This window comes from Sesamum indicum, linkage group LG5, assembly GCF_026168435.1.
Source record: "Sesamum indicum cultivar Baizhima isolate 11 linkage group LG5, ASM2616843v1, whole genome shotgun sequence".
Lineage (NCBI taxonomy): Eukaryota > Viridiplantae > Streptophyta > Magnoliopsida > Lamiales > Pedaliaceae > Sesamum > Sesamum indicum.
This window is the reverse complement of record NC_142661.1, coordinates 3,065,548-3,091,263: the sequence shown is the minus strand read 5'-3', so window position 1 is coordinate 3,091,263 and position 25,716 is coordinate 3,065,548. Positions and strand designations below refer to the sequence as shown.

At 33.7% G+C, this 25,716-nt stretch overlaps 3 protein-coding genes across 5 annotated transcripts; all 3 read right to left on the bottom strand.

Moving 5' to 3' along the window:
• Positions 1 to 46: 46 nt before the first annotated feature.
• On the bottom strand, positions 47 to 1,768 carry LOC105162577 (AAA-ATPase ASD, mitochondrial). 2 transcript variants are annotated; one of them, XM_011080639.3, is made up of 2 exons: positions 921 to 1,768; positions 47 to 752 (listed from the first exon to the last, which is right to left on the bottom strand). In XM_011080639.3, exons 1-2 carry the CDS (start codon positions 1,654 to 1,656, stop codon positions 265 to 267), a joined length of 1,224 nt encoding a protein of 407 aa, XP_011078941.1. In that variant the 5' UTR covers positions 1,657 to 1,768; the 3' UTR covers positions 47 to 264. The 2 variants fall into 2 exon arrangements, with proteins under 2 accessions (XP_011078941.1, XP_011078940.1); XM_011080638.3 differs by having other exon boundaries at positions 47 to 1,765.
• A 575-nt stretch (positions 1,769 to 2,343) lies between these two features.
• On the bottom strand, positions 2,344 to 6,508 carry LOC105162578 (uncharacterized). Its single transcript, XM_011080640.3, has 11 exons — positions 6,075 to 6,508; positions 5,404 to 5,491; positions 4,593 to 4,684; positions 4,387 to 4,505; positions 4,123 to 4,238; positions 3,923 to 4,050; positions 3,759 to 3,845; positions 3,202 to 3,262; positions 3,055 to 3,095; positions 2,859 to 2,979; positions 2,344 to 2,643 (listed from the first exon to the last, which is right to left on the bottom strand). Exons 1-11 carry the CDS (start codon positions 6,425 to 6,427, stop codon positions 2,584 to 2,586), a joined length of 1,266 nt encoding a protein of 421 aa, XP_011078942.1. The 5' UTR covers positions 6,428 to 6,508; the 3' UTR covers positions 2,344 to 2,583.
• A 10,354-nt stretch (positions 6,509 to 16,862) lies between these two features.
• LOC105162579 (uncharacterized) lies at positions 16,863 to 19,660 on the bottom strand. 2 transcript variants are annotated; one of them, XM_011080641.3, is made up of 4 exons: positions 19,518 to 19,660; positions 19,354 to 19,419; positions 19,123 to 19,203; positions 16,863 to 18,161 (listed from the first exon to the last, which is right to left on the bottom strand). In XM_011080641.3, the coding sequence occupies exons 3-4, from the start codon at positions 19,181 to 19,183 to the stop codon at positions 17,194 to 17,196; spliced, it is 1,029 nt and encodes a 342-aa protein (XP_011078943.1). In that variant the 5' UTR covers positions 19,184 to 19,203; positions 19,354 to 19,419; positions 19,518 to 19,660; the 3' UTR covers positions 16,863 to 17,193. The 2 variants fall into 2 exon arrangements, with proteins under 2 accessions (XP_011078943.1, XP_011078944.1); XM_011080642.3 differs by having other exon boundaries at positions 19,547 to 19,623.
• Between the last annotated feature and the right edge of the window lie 6,056 nt (positions 19,661 to 25,716).

Genomic DNA, 25,716 nt, shown 5'->3' with positions numbered 1-25,716 from the left:
TCATCTCAAATCAATGTTGGCTTGGGAATACTCTTCTAACAACAAATTAAAGAACAAATTGGCCTTAAGATTTTCTTTTGGCCTTGAAATGCAAGTACATTGAGAAATGTTCTTTTATCAACAAATCAGAGAACGAATTTGCCAGTTCTTCCTATAAAGAACTCGCAAAACCGTGATACAGGAAGCAATTTTCAGGACCAAGTTGTCATAATCTGGACAGTTTGTTGTATCTTCCTCTAATGCTTTCGCATCAGATGAATCTTCTCATCCAACTGCTGCTACATTTTTGAGGCTTGCTTTTGCTCCAGCTTCCTCGAGAGCTAAAATCAGATTTTCCAAGCAAATTTCTGCATTTCCAGGTACAGTTTTTGGCATCAGACTCTCAGCAACATCAGCAGGAGTAATCTTGATTCCCCCTAACAAACTCTCAATCCTTGGAAACAAATGGTGCCATTCCAAACCAAGATAATTCTTTGCCAACACCTTAAAACCCTCAAAGCTGCAATACGAAAGCTCTATGTGCTTGTCCATACGACCTCTCCGAATCAATGCAGGGTCCAAATTTTCCACATAGTTAGTAGTGAAAACGATAATTCTTTCCGCCCCACAAGCCGACCACAGCCCGTCTATGAAATTCAGAAGCCCTGACAGTGTGATGTTGCTGGTCTTGGACTCAGTTGCTTCTCTTGCCATTCTGCGCAAAGGGTCATCCTCTTCCAGCTCTTTCTTCTCCCTTCTCTTGGTCCTTTGCCCTGTCAGGTCAGCCGAGCAATCAATATCCTCAATAACGATGATTGCCTTACCAGATGTCCCGATCAGCAGTTTTTTCAATTCAGTGTTATCTTTCACTGCTGTTAATTCAAGATCATAAAGATCATACCCCAACAGATTAGCCATTGCAGCAATCATAGTGGATTTACCAGTTCCAGGGGGACCATAGAGAAGATATCCTCTTTTCCAGGCCCTCCCGATCCCTGCATAGAAGTCTTTGGCCTTGCTGAACGCTAACAGATCATCCACAATGTCCCTTTTCTTCTCAGGCTCCATTGCTAACGTTTGAAACGTCGCAGGATGCTCAAACGGGACGTGGCTCCAGGAGGATCCACTGTTGGTGTAGAGCTTCCGCTGTCGGTTTCTGACCTCTATTGACTTCCCCTCCTTCAGGACATGGTTAATGTAAGTCTCAGTGATGAATTTCCTGTGTTTCTTATGGAACCTCAGATTGTAAAACCTCTTCTCATCATTAACTGGATGGAAAGAGAAAGTCTGAGTCTTGGAAATGTTTTTACCAGAAGCCCACCAGACTTTGACTCCTGAAAACTCATCAGCCACTTCTTCGTTGTCATCCATGCTCAAAGACACCGCCTGGCTGCTGTTTTTCACCACATCCGCCTTGAGCCGACTTGCCTGGGCGGAGGAATTGGAGCTCAGGTAGGTTTCTATGGCGGAATAAGCTTCGCTGCGGAACAGACGCTCGCCAGTGAACTCATTGAACGTGATTTGGACATAAGGAGACAGGAAAGTTAACAGCTTTTGAGAATGTTTCTCAACAGAGCTTCTGAGATGGTGAGGGAAATATTGTTCAATAATTGCTTTCATGAACATGAACGCGGCAAGAATGGATCCTAGTTGAGCAAAGATTTCTCCAATCCTCATTTTTCTGCAGATTCTTATCTCAACTATGCTTCCTCTCTTGCTACATGGTAAACCCAATTACTATCATTTTATACCAAGTAGCATAAGGCAGAAGAGAAGAAAATAAAAGAAAAATATCGGTTTTTGGTGATCACTTGTTTTTTATCTAGAGTGAGATCGTTTAGCCTTTTCCATTACATTCACGTTTTTGTTGTTGCTTTCATTTTAGGAATCGAGCAGTCGCTGTATGGTTTGTCTGAGGCGGCTCAGGCAAGGTCGGTTTTTTTTTTTTTCACGTTTTGATATCACAATATTATGCCAACATATGATTGATACGTGTTCTTTAATTTGAAAATGGGTCCACGTATAAAGCTAAAATTTTAGTTGATTTGATACTTGAAATTATTCAAGAGATAGCAATGAAATCTTGACTAATAAGAGCAAAGGTTCAATCAAGATCCCATAACTAATTAGTGACGTGTATAGGGTCTGAATCCCATTTAGATGTTATCTCCTTTAATGATGGTATCTTTCAAATTTCGAGTTTAGAATAATTGATCATATTTAATATGTTATTATTCTTAGGAAATTGATACTTTATTAGTTTTTGAATCTTGATGAATTTCTAGGAAATACATTGATTTTTCTCTCAGAAAATCTTAATGCATCGAACAGTTAAAAGCAAACTTTGACAACAATACAACACAATTCAGAAAATTAGTATACTCTATAACAAGCATGTTTCCTAACATCTCTTATCTTTTCTAGTACAAAATTCAATAGCGAGTTAGGCTTAATTTTGACGTATTCAGCTGCACAGTAACTTGTGTTTCCTGAGAATGTAATACTTTTGACATTTAAGTCAAAGTTCGCGAACGGACACATGCCTTTTGTGCTGACGGTCGACAACCACAATTAGCAAGAATTTCTTAGCACTGGCTGATTCCATCACTTATACCATCCTGTAAGAAGCCATCGCAGCAGAAAACAGAATCCGCAACATATGGCCTACATAGATCAAGATACGTTTTTCTTTTTAATATTTTTTTCTCAGTATATGCAAGCGAGAAAAAGATTTGTATAACTAGGTATCTGGACAACAGAAGCCAACTTTTTATTGTCATTGATCCACATGCCAGTTAGAAGCCAGCTTAGGCATTCGCAGACATCGTGGGAATCAAGAAAAGGAGGGAAATTTGGGAAGCAAATTAAAAATCTGGTACCTGGAAAACTAGTAGTAGAATGCAAAGGGACTTCTCAGACCTCCGACCAAACTGTCTGAGAAATAAGTTCACAAGAGTGCCATCATTTGTTCCTGTTAGCAGGCCTGAATGTGGGTCGAACCTGCGAGTCATAGGAAATATTAACATGTACAGAGGGAACATATTCTGGAATCAGAAGCGAGAATGGGGAACCTACTTTGGCAGTCGATGCCGTGGACAAGGCACAATACCAGCCAGCTGAGAAAATGGAAAAAGAATAAGCATTAATCAATACATTTTTTGTGAAAGGACGAGTGAAAGAGAGTGTCATGTGTAGTGTGCATGAGAAAGAGAGAGAGGGAACCTGAGGGAGTGAAAGCAGGAAGTTCAGAACTTGTGGAGCAAAGAATATCAAAAGTGTTTCACTGAAATGGAATAAGTTCAGAACTCAGTGAATCACTAGAAAGCTTAGCTTAGTGAACAAGAACCACAAAAAGTAAACACGGACAGACAACTATCCATCTAGTTACAAACCCTCGCACTTTCAGTGTTGAACTGACAAAATATCAATTATAATTGGCAACTTTCAGACTTAGCCAAGACACCTGCCTTGGTTGCACCCTAATATCATATTGAATGAGACGCCTCATTTATACTAGATACCGCAAATAATAGACAATTAATATATAGCAGCTCCGATAAAGCAGAATAATCAAACTTCAACTATTGAGTAGGGCAAGGAAATTGTGAATTGAAAATCTGAATGCGATCTTAACAAATAACAAAGGAAAGAGATTTATTATTCCTTCCTATTGACAAAATTGTGCAATTTCCCATACATTAAAAAGACTCCAAACTAAAGTGTGGTTTAAAATGACTTATGATGTTGAGCAACAATGTGTGGGGTATGAAGAAACACACCTAAAATGGCCTAAAATGCCAACTACGGCCATGGTCATTCCAGCAAAGTAAGTGTAGGTGTCTCCAACAAAAACTGCAGATGGATACCTATGACAAACGGCAAACAAGGTTTAGTATGCATGAAGATGTCTTACTAGAAATGGAGAAGTTTTCAGCATATTTACCAGTTGTAAGAAAGTAAAGCTAAAGAAGTTGCAAGCAAAGGTTGAACAAGGTAAATGGAGAATGCATGTGCTTGTTTGTATTCAAGATCAGTGGATGCCCCAATTTGCATGATGTTGTGTATCAATATCTGCAACAATGATTTTGTCAGATTTAACACAAGCAGTCAGGCATGCACCATGTATGTAAGACTTTTTCTTACAGCACAAGCGATAATAACTGTCTGTCCGACTTCAAGGCCATTGATCCCTGCGTGAATGTTTATCGAATTTGTGCAAAATACAGCCAACAATCCCATGTAGAGCTTATATATCCACCCTATTAGCAACAAGGACGTGTTATAGAGAGAATGAAACAAGCAGAATTTGGGTGAAATATAGGAGTAGCATCCATCTAATTTCTGGAGTAGTTCTTGAAAAATGACTTCTTTATAACATCTAACTGAAGAATTTATTGAATAAATTACCTAAATCTAAGATCTCGAGTCCAACATATGGAACAAGTGGCTTTGGTATAATTATAGTTGTATGGCCAGCATACGCCATCAATAATGGTAGAGCAGCAATGGATGGTAACACCAATTTCCTGTCTTCAAAATTTCATAAGAGCATATAAGTATCTGTTATAGAGACAATTCCAATAATAATGCAGAAGAAACATAAGAAAACTCACACTCTCCAAGGTACATCAAGGACATCATCAACAAATCCAAGCAGAATCATGAAGCAGATTGATGCTAGCGCAGCATTGTATTCAACGAGCCACTTAAAGAAAAAAAAAGGGAAACAATTTAGTTTTTGACCAAAATTAATATAATCAGCTCAGCTAAAGTAGTGTAAAATCAAATAGAACAGGATTTTAAATTGATGGGGAGCAAGTGAAACAAATAAAAGAGAATATTAATAATGGAAGAAGTTGGATGCCATAAACTTCACTGACACCACCGTGTACATACTTCATGAAATGCACAAGTTGCATTGCGAATTAGTTCATCCATTAAATAAACATATCCTCAATGTTCAAACTAGATAGTCTTTCTTCTCAGCCCTAAGTCACGCATTTATACAAACTCCAATACATCCCTGCTAACACCATCTAGCCCACCAGTATAATAGTATATTCAATACTTTTAACTACCAAAAACTCAAATTTCATGTCAGTTTACATGATCTTCATGTTTCCATAGATAATAAATGCAAATCTGACGAAGTTGCAAGCAGTTATCTCCAATTTTCAGTATCGGGTTTCCACAGGAAAATTTCTGCATAGTTCCATTGGTGATTGTAGAGACATGTAGATATCGATTTAATCCTCCAAAAACATTTTACACAATAATGTTTTTAATTTAGATATGTACGTTCAAAGGAGTAATGTGGACTCAGGGAAGCTTGTATGCGGTGCCAAGTTCATACAATTTGAAAAGTGAAAAGGTTCTATGCCCAAGAATGAAGAATTACAGTGTAGCAAGGCAAACAATACTTACATTTGAATCTGCAGTGAAATTAAAATATTGGAACAAGATTGTCACAACTAGAAAAACTATTCCGACAACAATGCCCAATGACTCAGGCCTGCAAAACATCATATAATGAAATCTAATTATAAGAAATCCAGAAACAGGTAAAAGGGACTACTCCAGAAAACAAAGCATGACATTGAAGACATAAGGAATTATAGAATACATGACATAGCTTTATGCTAAATTGCAATTTAAGCCTTTTGCAAATCCCCACCGGTTATATTGTGTTGCTTAGCAGTTCTTGAATCAACCGGTCTAAAAAAGTTCCCCTAGATTAAACTGATGTCTCATACGGATTTGATAGAATCAACATAATGCTCGTTTTCTTTCAGATTAAACTTCAAAAGGCAATGCGAAAGAAGTTTTGATCTATGAAACACTGTAATCCTCTGAAGAACAAATCACATTTCAAAAAGTTAAATTTAGGATAGACATTGCAAAGAGCACAGCACAGCCCCCCCCCCCCCCCCCAACAGCTCCTCAGAGCGCAAATGAGCTTTTGCATAGAAAGTGAAAGACTAGCCCATCTCAAGAAATGCATATCAGCTCGAAATTCATCAAACCTACAATTCGAAATTCACATCAGGAAACTCAAAACCTGAAGAACTGATAAATCTTAAGCAAATCAAACTTACACTTTAATGGATCCGTCTGGGGTTCCTTTCTTGTTAATATCATACCCAAATAAATTCCTTCTCAATACATACTTTGAAGCCACGGGAATCATTCTAACCGTAATGAGAAACCCTATAATGCTGACTAAAGCACTGATCAAGATCGACTTTTTAAGCTCGTAATCGATTCTGTAGTAAAAGAAAATCAAGTACAAATACGGAACCGAAAATACGAGCGAGAATTTGAGTATTGTGGCGAATTTAGCAGAACGAATCGGGGGTTCCGTCGTCGGACTTTCGGGCTTGACTTTCTCCGAGTCGGGTTTCGAGGTGGCGGTTTCTGTTGTTGCAGCAGCTCGCTTCTTAGCTGCCATTGCTCTGCCTGTTCGTTGCACTGTTTTCTCCTCAACTCCACAAAATGTCTCTGTTTCTCTCTCTACTCTCTTCTCTCTCTATAAATATGCACACACACACACATATATATACACATAAAATGTAGCGAGTAATATTCGAACACGTGGGAAAGTGTTGTCATAAGTGGGGCAAAGAAGATGAGGTGGCACCCGGGGTTGTACATTGTTGTGTTGTACCTTGGTTCAAACTTTTTGCATTTTAAATTTGGCCAAATTCCATTTTATCGCATGTATTTTTGTTAAATTAACAAAAAGAAAAATTTATATTTTAAAAATAGGCAAACAAATTTCTTTTCATTTTCAAAATTCCAGTCGAAAAATTCCATTCTGTTACAAATTGACGGAAAGTGGTGTGGACGCACGGGTGGTGAACCTGATTGTAGATTTCAGCCGTTTTGATTGATATTTTAGTCCATTTTAAATTACAATACCCCTTATATCAGTATATAAGATACTAAAGCTTCTTAGCTTGTTTTGTGTGCATTTTTGCTTGCATCCCCCCCCCCCCTCAAAAGTAGGTATGAAGTTGTTTTTTTTTTTTTCTACTTTCATTTACCCACTTTATTTCTTTTTAAATTTAATTATCTAAAATTATTTATTTTTCTCTGAAAAATATGTGTGTAGAATGAGCTATTCTAGAAAATCCACTTCAAAAAGAGAAGAAACTATAGACTTAGATATAAAAATTCGAAGTGCTTTTGTCAACGAAATGCAACTATTACAGTTGTTGGTCCAACAAAAGGAAGTAAAGGAAAATTATTCTGCAATTACAAAACTGGACAATGTAATTTTTTAGTTGGTTGGAGCCAATCAGTGTATGCCGAAGATATTCACAAAGTTTTCAAATGCTAGAAATAGAAGAAGAGGTGGAATCAAACTTCAGAGGTATGGAACAAAGATTTTCTGAACTGATCTTTGTATGCAAAGACCTCAATGCCAAAGTGAAGCAGTTCGATGGCAATAAGAGAATGTTAAAGGCATTAATTGTAACTATTTTATTTTGCATGGTGATTGTACTATTTAAGTGAATTTGATAATTAATGTTCACTACAAAAGTAGGCGGGATTTGGGGCGAATTTTGGAACATTTTTGTTTTTACTTTGGAACGGTTACCAGAACACAAAACTTATTAGGAGCGGAATTCAGAATGCATTTGGAATGGAAAGAAATCTGTCCTTACAGACGGTGTTACAAAAATTTAGGAATGATTTACAGAAAACTGCTCCAATTTGGGACGGTAACTGTATTGGTTTTTGTAAACCGTTCCTAATGTCGATTTTGTTCGAATTTTTTTAAATTTAGGAATTGGAACGGTTAGGGATGAGTTTTGGAACAGATAATTAATTTTTGTCGGTGAAATTTTGGAACAGTATTTGTAATACTCGTGATTTAATTTTGGAACTAATTTTTTTTAATTGCGGTCTATTTAGGAATGATATTTAGAACTGTTTTTTGCAACAAGTTAGTGAATTAGGAATACGTTTGTAGAACTATTTTAGTAATAGCATTAGGAACGATTTATATAATTTGGAACACATATTAAATACCGATAAGTAATTGTATTTGGAACAGTTCTCTATTAATTTGGAAGGATACATCCAATTTAAGTACACTGATTTGGGATAGACTTTGAACGGATATCAGGACGGATTTTTGTAAAGTTTGTAACATTTGCTTTAGTATTACTACCCATTCCTAATTTTTGAATTTTATATTTTTTATAATTTATTAATATATTTAAATAAATTTACACATTTGAAATAAATTTTCAAATATAATTAAATTAATTTAATAAAATTTTAATTAATTTTATCTATAAATTTAGTTAATTGAATAAATATAAAATAATAAAATTTAATAAATATTATAAAACATGAATAATTGAAAAAATATTATATTAATATTAAAAAGTATTTAATTACAAAATAAAAAATATATAAAATTCAATCTAAATGCTCCTCGTCAGCGTCTTGATTCTCGAATGGGGGATTCGTCGAAAGCAGTGCTGCAGTAGACGATGAGGCCCACATCTCCCTCATTATGTCCATCATGTTGGCCATTATCGTCTCAAAGCAGCCGATGTGGTCATCCATGGCTGGGTCTGGCGTGGCGGTGACGATGGTGATGTGAATGTACGGTTGGTGACGTGAGCCTCTGAACCAAGGCCAGATACTCAATCCTTGTTCTTGCCCCGACTACAGCCAGCCACATCTGCTGCTCCGTCATCGCTATCGAAGCCTCCTATGCAGCAAGGGCATCAAGGTCGTCGGTCGTAGGCTGAGCCTGATGATCCTCCAGCATCTTCTGGAACGTCTCCTGCAAAATAAATAAAATTGTTAGTATTTTTATTAAATAAAGAATTAATTATTAAAAAAATAATATCAATAAATTAGCTACTTACTGCCACCTTCGCCTCCCTCAGCCTGCTCTAACTTTCATCATCTTTCTTCTTCTAGCAGCGCTCGAATAAATTCATTTGTTTGGACGGCTGTTTGAGCTTTGTCTCCTATATAAGAAAAGAATAGTTAATTAACATCATATTTAAAAATAATGATTTAACAGACAAAAATTATTATTTACTTATCAACTTTCTCTTGTGCATGCCAAATGAGGAAGACTCCTCCCCCCTGGTACACAGTAGAGGACATCGTGGGGTTCGCCGCCCGATTCGCTTTATTCTTGGAGTACTCTTGCTAAAAGTCCTTGTTGGCCCAGTACGCTTGGAGCTGGACCTCATTGGCCAGCCATAGTGGTCTGACTAGGTTGGACCAAGCAGCGGAAAAAATCTTCCGAATGCACTTCCCAACCCACATGTGGAAGACCTGGAACATGGACTCATCGTCACAGTCCCACTCCTAGGTCATCTACAGGAATAAGATTAAACAAAACATTAGTAAAATAAATTAAATATTTAGATTATGCATTAGATAAAACTAAATTAATTTAAAATTGATTATCTTCATGCTCTCGAACCAAATATGTTGGTGCTCTAGGGCACCTGCCTCAGACACGGCTAGGGGTGGGGAAAAAGTCCCTGCACGACTATATTGATGCGCTCGTAGAACCGTCAATCACTTTAAATTAATTTTATATTAAACATTTAACATTTTTAAAATAAATTAATTAATAAAAAAATTAGATAAACAAACTTACAATGCGTCGTTGAGGCTGATGTACTGGCATGTTGATGGTGGTGGTGGTGGAGCAGCTGCCGGTGTGGCAGGCTGCTGTAACTCGTTATCCGCAGTCATACATGTAGCTCTAGATGTACCAGCATCATCTGGAGTCTACGGGGCAGGGAACAGTGTGGGTATATTCGGTGGTGTGGGTGGTTGAAGTGATGTATCCCCAACCTCGCAAGCATCTGACGGTGCTGGTGCCAATGGCGGGCCACGACCACGACCACAACCACGCCCTTAATCATGCGGTAGAAGTGGCGTACCACTAAACATTATATACACAAATTATATAAAAGTATTAGTCTAAATTTTTGGATTATTGACATTAATATATTAATAAAAAATATACTAATTCTTTTATTATTATGTAAAAATGTTAATATTGGAAAAATCGATCTAAATTAATTTTGTGATTATTTATATTATTATGAAAAAATATTAGTATATGTTGGGAATATTGTTCTAATTTATTTTAATATTTTTTTATTAATATGTACAAATATTAATATTAGAAAAATTGATCTAAATTAATTTTGTGGCTATGTACATTATTATGTAATAATGTTAGTATACATTGGGAATATTGTTCCAAATTTTTTTAATTTTTTTATTATTATGTAAAAATTTATTAATGTCAATATTGTTTAATATTTGAAAAATTGGTCTATTATGTAAAAATGTATTATTGGTTTAGACTATTATGTAAAAATGTATTATTGGAAATATTCTTCCAATTTTTTTAATTTTTTATTATTATCTAAAAATTATTAATGTGAATAATATTTAAATTTTTATGATTGTTTACATTTATTAATATATTATTGTTAATATTACATAAATTGTTCTAAAATTCTTTATTAATGTGATTATTATGTAAAATTTCATTAAATTACAGAAATTGTGTAAATTACACATAAATTACATAAATTTAACATAATTACACACACTTTGCATAAATTGCATAAATTACGCACAAATTGCATAAATTTACAGAAAATTAAAAAATTTTTGAATTTTCTGAAAATATTTTCAGATTATTTTCATAATATTTTCCCAAAATTTTTTCAGAAAATATTTTCTTGAACACTAGCCTCCAATTCTTGTACCTTGTTCACATCGAGCGTCGTTGAACATAGAATTTGGAATAGAAAGCTGACCTTGATCAATGTACTCCACACCGACTTAGGAAGCATTTCACGAAAGGCAATTGAGATAAACTTCTACATGAATACATGACAATCATGATTCTTCATGTCATGAAATCTCATCTCCTTCATGTTTACACAACAGGCCAAATTAGATGCGTAACCATCAGAAAACTTCAGATGACTAATCTATGCACATATCCCCCTATTTTACTCTTTAGTCAGGGTATATACGGCTTTGGGTATCACGTTCGGCCTTCTTTCGTCCACCTAAGCTTTGGTTGGTTACATATAATCTTTAGGTCCTTCCGTGCATTTATAGTATCCTTTTTTTTTTTTCCTTTATATCCATCATGGTATTGAATATATTGTCAAACATATTCTTCTCAATGTACATAATATCAAGATTATGTCGTATCAGATGGGTCGACCAGTACTCGAGCTCCCAGAAGATGCTTTTCTTCATCCACTTATGCTCTATACCGTACTCGTTCGGGAGTGACAACGACACCTCAACCGTAGGACTGAACTCTTTGACCCATTCGCGGATTTGTTCTCCCGTCAATCTTGGTCATGCAACCTTCTTTTCTACTCGGTTCTTAGTGAATGCTTTCTTGTTCTGATAGTAGGGATGGTCCAGGAGGAGAAACTGTCTGTGGCAGTCAAAGTAGTATGCTTCCTACCACTCTGCAGGTAGAATGCATGTGTGTTTTTTATACAAATTGAACACCCCATAACACAAAGAAACTCCATCCAGACGTCATCCCATAAGTGGGTAGGTCATTCACAGTCCACATCAACGCGGCTCGCATTAGGAATGTCTCGTTCTTCGCACTATCATGCGTCAGTACATCCACATGCCACAAATTCTACAACTCATCGATCAGCGGCTCCAGGTAAACATCGATAAGATATTTCAGATTAGAGAGACCGAGGATCACCATCATCAGGAACATATACTCAGAACTCATGCACATTCCTAGAGGGAGATTGTATGTTATAAGTATAACGGGCCAACACGAGTAAACATGACCGTACTGCCCGTGCAATGTGAACCCATCTGTGCACAAACTCAGTCTAATATTCTGGGGCTCTACTACAAAATTGAATATATCTGGTCAAAATGTCTCCATGCCTCTATATCAGACGGATGACACATGGATCCCTCCTTCGTCTGATGGTTAGCATGCCACGTCATTTGTTCGACAGTCGCTTCCAAAGCATACAACCTCTGCAAGTGAGGTAATCGACAGGTACCTAAAAATAGCATACGGTGTCTTCTTGCGACTAGGATTTTGCTCTTTGATCAGCTTGTACCTAGTTTTTCTACAAAACTTGTAATACTCCACATCAATGTCGTCCTTCCAGTACAACATGCAATATTCTTACACGCATCAATCTTTGTAATTGGTAAACACAAGTTTCTTATCAATTTCTTCGTACTATAGTAATTTTCGGGCAGGGTGTCATCATGGGGTAATATATGACCAGCCCATTGTGATATTCAATCATATATATACTAAGAAATATGGCCCTCGGATTTGATATTCACCAACTCAACTACAACCCCCAATTGATATTACGTGCAATCTTTCCACAATGGTTGCTCAGCAGCATGCACTACATCTTGAAATCGATCTGCCAGTCCAGACATATAATCGTAGGGCACCCCACCGTAATATGAACTAGGTCCTGCATCAATAGGACACGACCTAGTACTATCATCAAACACACCATCCTGGTTATAATTAGAAAACCAGATAGTAGGCCCAGCGGCATCAAAAACCATCCTCTGAGCCCAATCCGTCTGCACCGTTTCACCTTGAGAAATGGGAGTTTGCTCCTCCCGCAACAAGGTTGCCGTGACGGCCTCAAAATACTCTTCCACCTTCTTCTCGCCATGAGAAGTCCAATTATAATATTTTGGTATAAAACCTTTCATAAATCGATCGAAATTTACCTCGTCCGTGGTCTTGAAAACTTCATTTTTGCACTTTCAAAAAGAACACTTATACTTAATTTTCTCACCTTCCACATATACGTTTTGAAACTTCGCCTATTCTATGATTGTAGCAACACCGTCTTAAAACTCTGGAGTAAGACCCCTCCTATTCGGAAGGTTCTTCTCATACATCCATCTCATCAACTGTCTTAACATGATGATTAGTCCTACACACACGCACATACATATGTATTATTATCACATTAAACTTAATTAATTAACAAAATTACAACAAATATATAATCAATTGAGAAATAAAGGGTCAAAGTTGTTACCTGATCAAAAGAAGTCGAAATATCAATGAAAATTCAAGATAGAATTCATGAACAAGAGTACAAAAATATTAGTAGGATGGTACGAGTATAAAAACATTCAAGAGAAATTAAGAAGATAGAGAGAAAATAAGAAGAATGGAAGAACATAGTGAGATTAAATGGAAAGAGAGAAACACAAATATATAAAAATAATTTAGAATGGTATTTGGAACGGACATAGAACACATATTTACTCGTTAAAAAAAGTAGCCATTAATTCATACTTTTGGGACGACAGTTGAGACAGTTTTTAGAACGGTCAGTTAAACTGTTGATTTATAGCCGTTGATGATCAGTTGGAACGAACTCAGTAACACCTACAAAATAATTTAAAAGAACCGCTCCAATTTGTACCAATTTTTGGAACGATTTTAGAGATACATTGCTTCTTAAATAAAATTCATATTTTGAAATGATTTTTGACATTTTATTAAGAGTGTACAAAGACCATTCCAAATTGTGTCTCATTTTGAAATACATTTTCGAACTGTCACTTTTGAGATATATATTGCATTGGATATAGGAACGATTTTATTGTGACCGTTCCTAAATCTAATATAGTGTTCCAAACTAAGTTCCAATCATTTTTCGTTACTATTTTGACACGGATTGTGGAACGTGTTCAGTAACTATTTCGTTGGAACTCAACTTGGGACGGTTGGACCGTTCCAAATTTATAACCCAAAAAAATATTCGACCTGACGTCATGTTTTAATATCCATTCCTAAAGTGTTCCAAAGACCGTACCAAGATTAAACAGATTTTAAAACGGTTGGGCAGACAGTCCCAAATCCCACCTTTTTTTATAGTGGTTAAGTGAAATTATGAATGTAATGGTTCTATTTAAGTACACTAAAATTAAATTGAAAACAAGTACACCAAAAAATAAACATCATGATCTTTCATTGACAACAAATAGATAGAAGACAATGTGCATTCAATATACACATGAGAAAAACCACCTGTTTTTGCAAGTTACATTCAATAAGGTCCTAAACATATCAAAAACCACCAATTTTCATAAAAGTACTCAACATAAAAAAGGCCACATGTTTTTTCTCTTAGTCAACTTACTGGAGATTGAAATTGGTCTTTGTTGCTTTCTGGCATCTTTAAGCAAGGGTGGCTGCAGTTTTAAGAAGTCTGTTAGTGCATATACATGAACACAAATGAAATAGTTATTGAAGTCATACCTAATCTGTTGAGGCATCTACAAGTTAATTAAAAAAATTAGGTAAATATTTCATGATTTGGGGGTTGTTTTAGACCATTAAATTAATGTTACATTAAAAGGTTTTCTTGTAGCCTTTGGAGCAGGATGTTGTTGAAGTTGGGTTGTTCTTGTTGGACTTATGCCTGTTGTGCTTGGACTTGGGGTTGTTGTGCTTGGAAATGTGGTTGTTCTTAATATATTCTTCTTGGAAAGGTTGGAAAGGCTGGAGGCATGTGCAGTCAAAGGTCACAATAAAAGAAAACTTTAAAAAAGCTAAACCATAAAGTATTCAAGTATTATATGTATCTCTGAATGATAAGTATAAGTCTCATTAAAAGGAGATTGGTCTGCAGTTGTATGCCTTTGTCTGCCCTCTCTTGAACCTGATGCAGCATGTGAGGTGTTGCACCTCTGGCTGCCTCCTCTTGAACCTGATGCAACATGTGAGGTGTTGCACCTCTATCTGCCTTGGTTTGAATTCTGTCATGAAATAAAAAACATAAATAACACATAATACAATAATGACACTTATTAGATACAACCATATAATTTAAAATACCTATGTGAACTTTGAATTAGGATGGGGGGGCTTGGTGCAACTCCTTTTATTATGCCTTTTGCTGAATTAGGGTGGGGGGCTTGGTGCAACTCCTTTTATTATGCCTTTTGCTGAAACAAATAGCACAAGTATGGGTTAAACCTTTCCTTGATATTGTGGCAGTGTCTCTCAAATCATTGGCATCCCTCCTGCTTAGATTTTTTTGGCCTCCCAACTTTGGTTATTACAATTTGGAGATCAATTTTTCCTAGTCCTGAATCTTTATAGTCATGCTTTCCAGGAACTGTGTTGACCATGTTGTTGTAAACCTTCATGTATACATATTTGACCAATCCTTAAGCACATCTCTACACTTCATTCTTGTTTCAAACTTCATCCATGCAACCAAGTCTACCCCACCCATATCCATCCTATCATCCCACTCTGGATACCTTTCCCCTTCATCATCAGTACCCCTCACTGATCTTTAACAAAGAAGAAGTCAACATAAGGATATAACGGTCAATTCATAGTAAAGTTTAACGGTGTTAATCTTCGATATAAAAAGACGCCTTGTGCTGAATAAAAAAAATCACAAAAGTATTTTACCTACTTTTAAAATAGGGGAGGTTGTTGAGTTTTTAAAATACAGGAGGTATTTTTGCAATTTTGCCTTTAAATTTTCATATGAGGACAAAATAGGACTTCCACCAAATTGTTATTAAACATTCAATTGGGAACTTTTTATTATAAAATAATAATATTACATTTCATATTTTATTTTAATATACAAGTAAGATATTTCTTAATATATATATATATATACTAAAATTTTTATGTTTATATAATAAATAATATTTTATATTTTAAAATATATTAAAGTAGTGAAGTTAACATAAAATTTGATAAGTTGATTAAATTAGTTATTTACCATTTGAAGAGCATTTTGGGATCACAAAAAATTGGTATTGCAGTTTCAAAATCGTTATCTCATATTTATAGCACCTATTTTCTTGATAATATTATAAATATTATAATTAAGTATAAAATATATTAATTTGGTAGTTAAGCTGATGTAATTTTGAAAAATTGAAAATTTTAATTAGCTTAGTAGTTGAACGATATTTTTTGAGTTCCAAAAAGTCGATGCGACACTGTCAAAATCGCTACCTCTTTTCTTTGTAATAATATAGATAACATAATTGTATACACATACTATATACATATCAAATGAAATAGATTTGGATAAATTACGTCGAGACACCCTGATGTTACATCTAATTATACAAATATCATTTACCCTTTGTAAAGTTATGTGTACACCTCTTGAGAGGATGCAAGTATAATGTACCTCAAGAAGTGTTTGTGCAAAATTAAATCACTAAATAAAAGAGTGTACTTGTAATTACATCTACAACCTCAAAGTATGCACCTGTAATGTTATAATGATAAAATGTTTGTATAATTAAACCTAATCTCATGTGGTAATAACATAATTTACCTTATAAAATACAAATACAATATTATTTTGTAATAGAAAATCAGCGCTCTTTCTTATAGTGTGAGTGCTCTATTTTTCTTAAACTATATACAAATTACAGTGCAAATATGATATACTAATTTGAATATGTGCAACATCAATTAGAAAAAATGTGCTTTGGAATTTGAAGCCAATACAATGAGAAAATCAAGTCATAGCAAGTGAAGACTAAAGTAATAAACCATATGAAAACAGTTATTGCTTAGCGAAACGGATTTGATCAATCGGAGAGCAAACGTAGTACACTTACTATGTAATTGGTTACAATTTTTAAGCTATACACTAATTAAATTCTAATTATATTGTATTTGTCATATAATTAGTTTAAACTCGACCAAATTCAATCATTAACCACAAATATTGCCGTCTGGACAATGAAAAAGAACAACATCCTGGTACTAGCTAGAACTTCATGGGACCAGCAGAAGCTGTGAGGATCTTCAAGAAGGAAAATTATGACACAAATTAATCAACAAGAAACATGGAATCATGTAGCAAAGCGCTCATGTTATTTGTACAACTTCCTCTTACATGCATCCTATGTTGAAATCATTTTTCTATGTACATGGGAATAGCATTCTTGATTTGGGGGAGGGGATGTTATCACGACAACGATAAAATTCTCCCCGTTGTAAGAAACTTACAACCAAAACTGCGGAGGAAACTATAGGAGATATATTACAGGAACTCCGAAAAATACTGCAGCTATTCCCATGTTTGACACTATATATACTTCTTAAAGACTCCAACAAAATCAAATAGAATGAAGAAATTACGCCTTTCTGCCCCGTTGCAATCAAGAAAAATGTTTCTCCTGGTTCGGCATCTGTCCAACAGCTATTCCAGCAGGGTAACCGACAGGTCCACATGAATTAATTGGAGTCCACTTTCTTGAAGTGGATCGTCTGCTAATACCTGATTGCTCCCCCCATTCTGGTGCTTTATACCGTCCGATGTCATTCCTCGATGTATGATTGCCATAATGGCCCTTCTTCCCTTGAACCCTCGGGTTTGTGTAACACGCCATGTATCGATCCGCATAGGCTGCTGTAACATTCGCGTCATTAGACTGTCCCCATTCCCCATCATGTCTCGCGTTGCTCCAACCGGTTCCTACGTAATTAAAATGATCATTTGCATTGCTCCAACCTGTTCCTATGTAATTAAAATGATCATTTACACCGTTCCAACCCCACTCATTAGAGTAACCTGGCCATGCATAATCACTTGTGTTGCTCCAGCCCCAGTCGTTAGAATAAACCGGCCATGCACTTGGTGCACTGTCGTTTAACGGATTGCCCCAGTTTTGCTCCCATGGACCACCGCACTCGGCAGATGGATTATTGGCTGGGACATCTACATTCTCTTCGCAATCACCCCAGCCTGCAGGCGAGAATGCTTGGTCCGGCATGATAGAATTGCCAAAAATGACGACCGGTTCATGGTCTTGCTCTATGTTAGGGATCGCCAGCTCGGATTCAAGGTCTTGCAACGGCTCGGGATCGTTTTCTGAATCCCAGTTAATTTTGTCGATATAAAGATCAGGATCAGGCAGTGATATGTCACAGGACTGGCCGTTAATTTCAGCCCAATATCGTTCTTTGGCATTGCGGAATGCCTCTTCCCCTGCTGAGTCGTTCCACTCTATCACATTACTGTAGAGGTGCGTGAACTTCTTCATCTGCACCAATGTTTCCCAGTCCATCGAACCGACCGCTTTGCAAAAATCCTTCTCCCATGAAGGCACAGTCGGCTGCCAATTACCTGCAAAGGATAACGAAATAAGTAAAGGAAATCAAAATAATCAACGGAGGACAGAGAGATATAGAAACACAATAAATACAATAACAAATTACCAACTCAGATACGACGAATAAATGTTTATCAGCTCGACTAAACAGCATGACGACAATTGATTACGATATATACAGATACGACAAACCGACAATATCAACTCCAAGCACTGCCGCACAAAAGTACATCCACAAATAGCACAACAAGTAGATTTCAGTAATAACTGAACAAAAACAACAAACAAAGATCTTATCAAACCATGCAAAAGAACAGGATCCGAGTAAAGCATGCACGTGTTTCCTGTTAAACTCTTTAACCATCAACTCATTTGTGACTCCACAAATTCAAGCTGTTGAGCTCATAATCTTTATAAACATTTAAAAGCAGCTGTAGTTAAAGGAAACATGTAAGAGTTATGACATATAGGACCTCTCTTCCAATTCAGGCAGCAAACATTGGCAACTCAGATATCAAAGAAACAAAAGGGTCAGAACAAAAGTGAAAGAAAACAAGCAAATACCTTTGCGCAAGACAATGGCCAAAGGATCAAGCATTCAAGATCAAGACAAACTATTTCCATGGCTTAGGACAAAGAAATAAAACCATAGCATACAAACACCATACATAGTAAAACATCAATTCTTGCAACCTCCTTTTGACAAAACCTGATATATTCAAACCTCAGTGGACCCTGCACCTCATAATGGAAACATCAACAAAAAAACCATTGAAAGATAAGCAAACAGATTTTTCTATATTCTCAACTTGGTACAAAGAGAAAAACACATTCTACCCAACCGCAAGATTAGAGTACAACAACAAACAACCTTAAACAAATGTACAATCAATATATAGTTGTAAAAAAAACCCATCACATGCAAATATAAAAAAGATAAATAAATAATTAAAATCAAGAAACTTTAAAACTCACCACGCTGTGGTCTTCTGTACTGTGATCTTCTATTATTATCCCGCCTTCTCCTACTCTCCATGATCACACACTCTAAACCCCCTAAAAACAAGAATCAAGAACAACCCAAAAAAACTCCAAGTTAGTCAAACAAGAATCAAATGAAATTAAAACAAAAACAGAAAATTCAAGAAACTAATTCGCAAACAAGCAAAATTCAGTACAAAAACCAGGAAACGGAGAGATGGGCACCTCGGATTTCGCTGCAAGAACACAATTTACAAACTGAGTTCCGTTCTTCCTTCCGCCCCACAGCCACTATTCAAGGAAAAAAAATGATAAAAGTAAATAAAATTACACTCTTTTTTCCCAGAAGAGAAACGAAATAATCTAATAAGGGGCGGGGAAATTCTTGCCGGAGAAGAGAGGGTCGTGAAGGAGAAACCTTCGAAACGTTCAAACTTTCATAGTTTTTAGTAGAAAATAAGGTTCTTGAAGTGAGCTTTATACTGCCAAAAAAGCAAGCAGACAATTATATATTTATTTTATAGCCCTAGGTTTTAGTAATAAATTACCGGATTGGTTTGGTTTGGTACCTTCTTCCTTGAATGATAAGGACTAAACTGGTAGGCGGTTGAGGTCCTACGCTCCTTGGGAGAGTGTGCACAATTCGCACGTGCGGATTTTTTCAATTTTTTTAATTATTAATCACACTAACACCTCTCAATCTCAAGAGGCTTGACCTTATACATCATTATAATTAATAATGATCCATATATTATAATAATCATATGTCATATAAAGTGCGACAAACACACGTATAAAGTAAGATAAATATTTACATAATGGTGGTATCCGAATATATAACTTGAAACTTGTTCATAAAAACCTCACTTTTAGCCTTAACCACTAAACTAACACATCGTTGATCTTGAAATTTCTTTTTTTTTTTTAATTTACGAAATTGTACTATTTGGATACCGACATGCTCATGGAACTCTAGAAAAATTGTGGAAAGTATCTTTATGATTTTACGCTCTAAGTTAGTGATCAATTTTAATTTCGTGAGCTGGAATTTGGGGTGTAATATTTAGAATTTTTGATAGAAATTTTATGTGCAAATTCTTTAATTTATAACCTTTCAGGGGCAGTCAAATCTTTCTATGATGTAGTTCTGGTTGTACCTAATCGTTTTTAAAATTAATTGATTTGACATACAGTACGAAATACAGAATTTATAATGAATCTGATACCATACATGGTCTACTTCTCCTCGAATTGGCCGGCCCAAGAGCAACTAGGAACTTCTTCGTGATTTGTTTCATCACGACTATCGTAATATTGAATACTCGTTAGCCCAAAAATCATCGAATCGTTAGATATATCTGTTTCTGCGAGATATTTATTAGGGATGATCGCAATAGTTTGCCAAAAAAGAGCCCAATATTAATGTACATAGTCCATTTTAATGGAGGCGGCCCAATATTGATCAGAGTATTGAAGTGATGAAATGAAGCTCTCATTTTCCTCTAATACATAATAAATCCAAATTGTAGTATCTAAACTCTAAATTATGCAAAATAAAGGCATGGCCAAATATCATTGCACATAAGAATAAATTATATTAGCACATTTCAACTATGCTCGTTTTTATATTTTATCATTTTTTTTATATCAATTTACTATCTTAACTTTACAAATGTGCATTTTGTCACATATGTTGTTTTTTGATCAATTTTTTATGATGAAAAAAATATAACATGCACTGCTCATGTGATATTTTAAGTATATACTGCCCTTAAATATCATTGTGCATTTCATGTAATATTTTTTTCATAAGAAAAATCGATCGAAAAACAGCTACATATGACAAATGCAAGTTTCACAAAGTTGAGATGTTAAGTTAACGCAAAAAAAATTATATAAAAATATATAAAAACGAGTGTAATTCAAATGCCCAAACGTAATTTACCCTTTAATAATTTGTATTTTAATTTATTTTTTCAGTTGCCATAAGGGAGCTTTAAAATATTAATTATTAATATATATTGATTAGATTCACTATGACACATTTTTGCAATATACATTTTCTTATAATTAAAGAATTGTTTTCATAATTAAAGGTGGCTAATCCAAGTAATTACTATAATAATTATAATTATTATTTTTGGTCAAGTGATAACACGCGCCCAACAAATTAAATATCCGCGAGTGTGGAAAAGCTTGATGAGCCGAGGGGATGACGTCGAAGTTGGTGAGTAAACGTTAAGCATGCAGCACAAATTTCCAGAAACACCCTTCTGAGAAATTCTTATGACATTTACATCCTCTCGAATTGCATGGGAGTGCCTCGCCACCTGTGCATAAAATTATTACCCTCGTAACACGTGTAGAATATTTTTGACAGCAATGCCCTCGTGGAAATCGAAAAATGACAAAAGGGTTGGCCCGGAATTTCAGCAATGGTAGTTTGGACTTTTCCACTGGTTTTTGAACTGTACTTGAGGATGCTGACAAAGATTTCATGTGTATTTCGTGGGCATGTGGCTTGCATGCACTAAAGGGCAAAATCGTACAATCAGACAAAATTTCAGGTATGGAGAGGGTGAAAAAGGACAATTTACTTTTTCCTGAAATTAGGGGAAGCCCATCTTTAAAAAAAAAATATTATAAAATAAAAGTTGGTATTTCTTGATTCTCTTGATAACAAGAAAAAGAAGAAGTGAAAAGGGTAAAAGAGGAATTCCATAAATTATTTTGAGAGGTAAAATGAATTTATTAACATGAAAATTAAATAATATCGGATAATATCAATAATATTGTAATAATATAATTTTAGGAATAGTCACATCACGCCTCATGAGTTTTGATGCAACTACACGTAGACTTTATGTGGTTTGATCAATTATATGCAGTACTCATGATATTTATTTTCGTCTAACAAATATATTCATCTGTTAGTTAAAATTTACAAAATTTATTAATATCAACAAGAAATAAGATATATCGAGATTTTGTATTTATCTGAAATATACTTATTATTGACTTATTGTAAATCAAATAAATCTTCGCACTTTGATCAATTATTATTATAACTAAAAAAAATTAAATAAATTATAATAAACTCATATAAAATGATACATATATCCATATACATATATGGATTTTTTATTTTTTGAACCTTAATTTGGTACTTTCTTGAAAAAAAAATCCAATATTCCTGGCTTTGTATCTGCCTTTACTTTGTGCAGTAGATAATTATGTACTTCCAAATAATTAAAAATACTGAAGAATATATTTTTTTAATTATGAAAATAAATGTGCAATGGCTTATATTTATATGTATATATCTATATAATATATTAAACTTTAAGACAATTACAAAGGAAAAAAAATAGATAAGATGTTGACCAATTAAAGTATTCTCAATTATACTTTTTGGGTTAATTATATTTTGATCCCATTTGAAAATATAAAATTATATTTTTTTATAAAAAAAATTAAATATATACTTATACCCCTTCAGAAGTTCTTCATTTACATCTGACTCATTTTCGTAGGGGTTTGGATGAAAAATATTATAGTAAGTAAAAAAATTCAAAAATATTTAATTTTTGCCCCCTCATTTAATATTCTCGTGTATATATTTATACTTATAAAGAGATAAATGTAATATATACATACAGAGTGAGGTTAAAATGAGGTGTGAACTTAAAATTTTATGTTATTATTAATATTATTATGCTAAAATTAGCATTTTCATTCAAATTTTAACAAAAGGATTAGGTGTGAACATTAAATTTTGGAGGGATTGTACGTATAATATTATTTTTTTTTTAAAAAATATAATTTTATATTTTTAAAGGAAATTTAAGTTGAACTAACACTAACTTTTTGCCATAATAAAATAATCTTTTTTAATTAATTTGTTGTGTCAATTATTTTTATTGCTGTAATTTTAAATTTAAAATATTTTTATCAAGTTTATCAGTTATTTAATATGATAATATAGTAAATTAAAGAAATTATGCATCCACATTGAATATGTTTTTTTTTTTTTTTTTGTGCTGGTATTTAATTAGATAAGGGGAGGGGGACATGGCTATGATAACTGCACACAAATCCGTAATCATTGTCTCTAACTTTCTGCGCTTCAAAATTTTGTCCTTGGCTATGTTTACATTATGCTTCTTTTCTTGTTCCCTCCTCATGACATATAAAAATAAAAAAAATAAAAAAATAAAAGAAATAAATTAAGATGAATTTGTTGAAATTTATTATAATTATAAATATTTTTTGACATTTAAATACTTATATATATTTTTTATAATTAATTGTTGTCTAGTAAATATTTCTTGTGATAGCCCATCATACGAAGATATTTGTTAAACAACCGTTAGTCATAATAAAATATTTGTAATTTTTCAAACAATAAGGGGATATTGGTAAGTATAAAGAATCTTAAAAAAGCCTGTTATACTTTATACTTAAAAAAAAAAAACAACAATAATGACAATAATAAATAAAAAAGTGTAATATAATGTCTGATTCATATAATATTATTCGAGTGAGTAAATTATAACAGTCGATAATTCTATTTTCGACTATATATATATATATTGCTGGGACAGTTAATTTAGGTAGTTGCAAGGGATGATGGGGAAGAGTTAAAATTGCGATATTTTTTTTCCAGTTCAAGACTATAATAAAATGCTAAAAAAATATTATGAATTATTAAATAATATATGATGATTTTGAATATTTATTTCATGAAATTATAATTATATCCAATTATGTACGACCCACTATGCTATAATTTAATTATTGGTTTGTATATATTAAAAAAAGGTTGTTTATTTAGGGTTAATGAAAAGGGGGTTGCACATTGCAACAATAATGATGGCATGACTTGGAACATTGGGTTACATCATTTTCTTGGCTCTACAATAATATTTTTTTTCCTTTTCTTTTTCCCATCATCAAAATCTAAGCCCACATATACTATGATGGTAAAAGTATGTCAAAATCTAGAAAAATATTTTAAATAAAAGACATTATTTTCTTTAAAAAAGAAAAAAGAGTGATAGATCATAATTGGAGAAAAGTATTATTTTAGTCCGTTAAGTATGCCTAATTTTAATTTTAGTTCGATAACTATGTCCATTTTTATTTAGATCCAGTAACTTACGAAATTGCTTACTTTTAGTCTTCTAGCAGAATTTCGGACAATTTTACCCCTATGAGTGCATATGGACTAAAACTGCCTCTCAAAAATTGCATAGGGATAAAATTGTCCGAAAATCTACCAGAAGACTAAAAGTAAGTACTTTCGTAAGTTACTGGATCTAAACAAAAATGGACATAGTTATCGGACTAAACTTAAAATTAGGCATACTTAGCGGACTAAAATAATACTTTTTCCATCATAGTTGTAGCTTGAAATTTGAAAAGGGCATTATATTATAATTATCAAAATAAGGTAATAATTATATATCCAAAAGCTAATGCCTCATGACCTCTTATATCATGAAATTAAATCCCACCAATATATATATTAATTTATTTTAATAATAGTTATTGGTGTACTATTTAATTTTACATATTTGATATTAATAATTGACATATATTGATTGTTAATATTCAACGTTATTTATTCATTAAGAATATGGTAAATTAAAATGGACTATCTTAAGTTTCGTTATAAATACAATTACCCTATCGTTGTTTAAAAAATTATAAATACACCTTTAAAATTATCGATTCTCTAATCAATACCCAATCGTGACAGTCCATTATAGGGTATATCTGGTAGACGTCTATTAAGTCCAGAGGATATTTATAATTTTTTAACAAACGAAAAGGTATTTATAATTATAATATACTTAGATAAATCCATTTTAATTTAACTTAAAGAATATATATATAAACATATCTATACATTCAAGAATGAATATTAATATATAATTATTATTTAGTTTCCCTAGTCAAATGTACAAAAGTAAGATTCTGTCCCCAAACATTCTGTCATAAAGATGCTTTTATTTGTTTAAATTAATGACATTGTTAGATCCCAAGAAACTATATTATATATATGTATGTATATTGCTGTCTATTAAACAAAGGTCCTATTTTCTTGTTTACTCTTTTTGGACCATTGAACAGCTAAAAAGTCAAAAACCAACTTTCTCCTATTTTTAATTAATTTTTATTTATTTATTTATGTTTGTGTTTGTCTGGGCCATGACAGGGAGCAGAGAGCCTAAAGAGAGTCTAGTGATTTGTCAGGATTGTTGGTGCCTGTCCATTATGGGAAACCCAATTTAATATGTATGTATATATATATATATATATATATATATAATTTGCTAAATTAAAATTAACTTCCTTAAAATTTAACTTAATTATAAATATTCACTAGAAAAAAGTAATTATTGATTACAATTTTAATAGTGATGGACTAAAAATCATAATAAATACTTTTATTAACTACTGTTAAATAAAATCGATGCAAAAATATAGTTTTTTCCTATAAAAAAGTTATGTGTCATGACTAAGAGCCATGGTAAAAATATTTGTCATGCCAATCTGTTTTAACCATTCTCACAGATATTACGT

Coding starts and splice junctions, on each gene's coding strand:
- LOC105162578 (XM_011080640.3), bottom strand. CDS start 6,427: ATGGCAGCTAAGAAGCGAGCTGCTGCAACAACAGAAACCGCCACCTCG. Junction 4,506..4,592: donor CTTGATGTACCTTGGAGAGT/GTGAGTTTTCTT, acceptor TTTTGAAGACAG/GAAATTGGTGTTACCATCCA. Junction 4,051..4,122: donor CAGTTATTATCGCTTGTGCT/GTAAGAAAAAGT, acceptor TCATTGTTGCAG/ATATTGATACACAACATCAT.
- LOC105162577 (XM_011080638.3), bottom strand. CDS start 1,656: ATGAGGATTGGAGAAATCTTTGCTCAACTAGGATCCATTCTTGCCGCG.
- LOC105162579 (XM_011080641.3), bottom strand. CDS start 19,183: ATGGAGAGTAGGAGAAGGCGGGATAATAATAGAAGATCACAGTACAGA. Junction 18,162..19,122: donor GTACAGAAGACCACAGCGTG/GTGAGTTTTAAA, acceptor TATCCTTTGCAG/GTAATTGGCAGCCGACTGTG.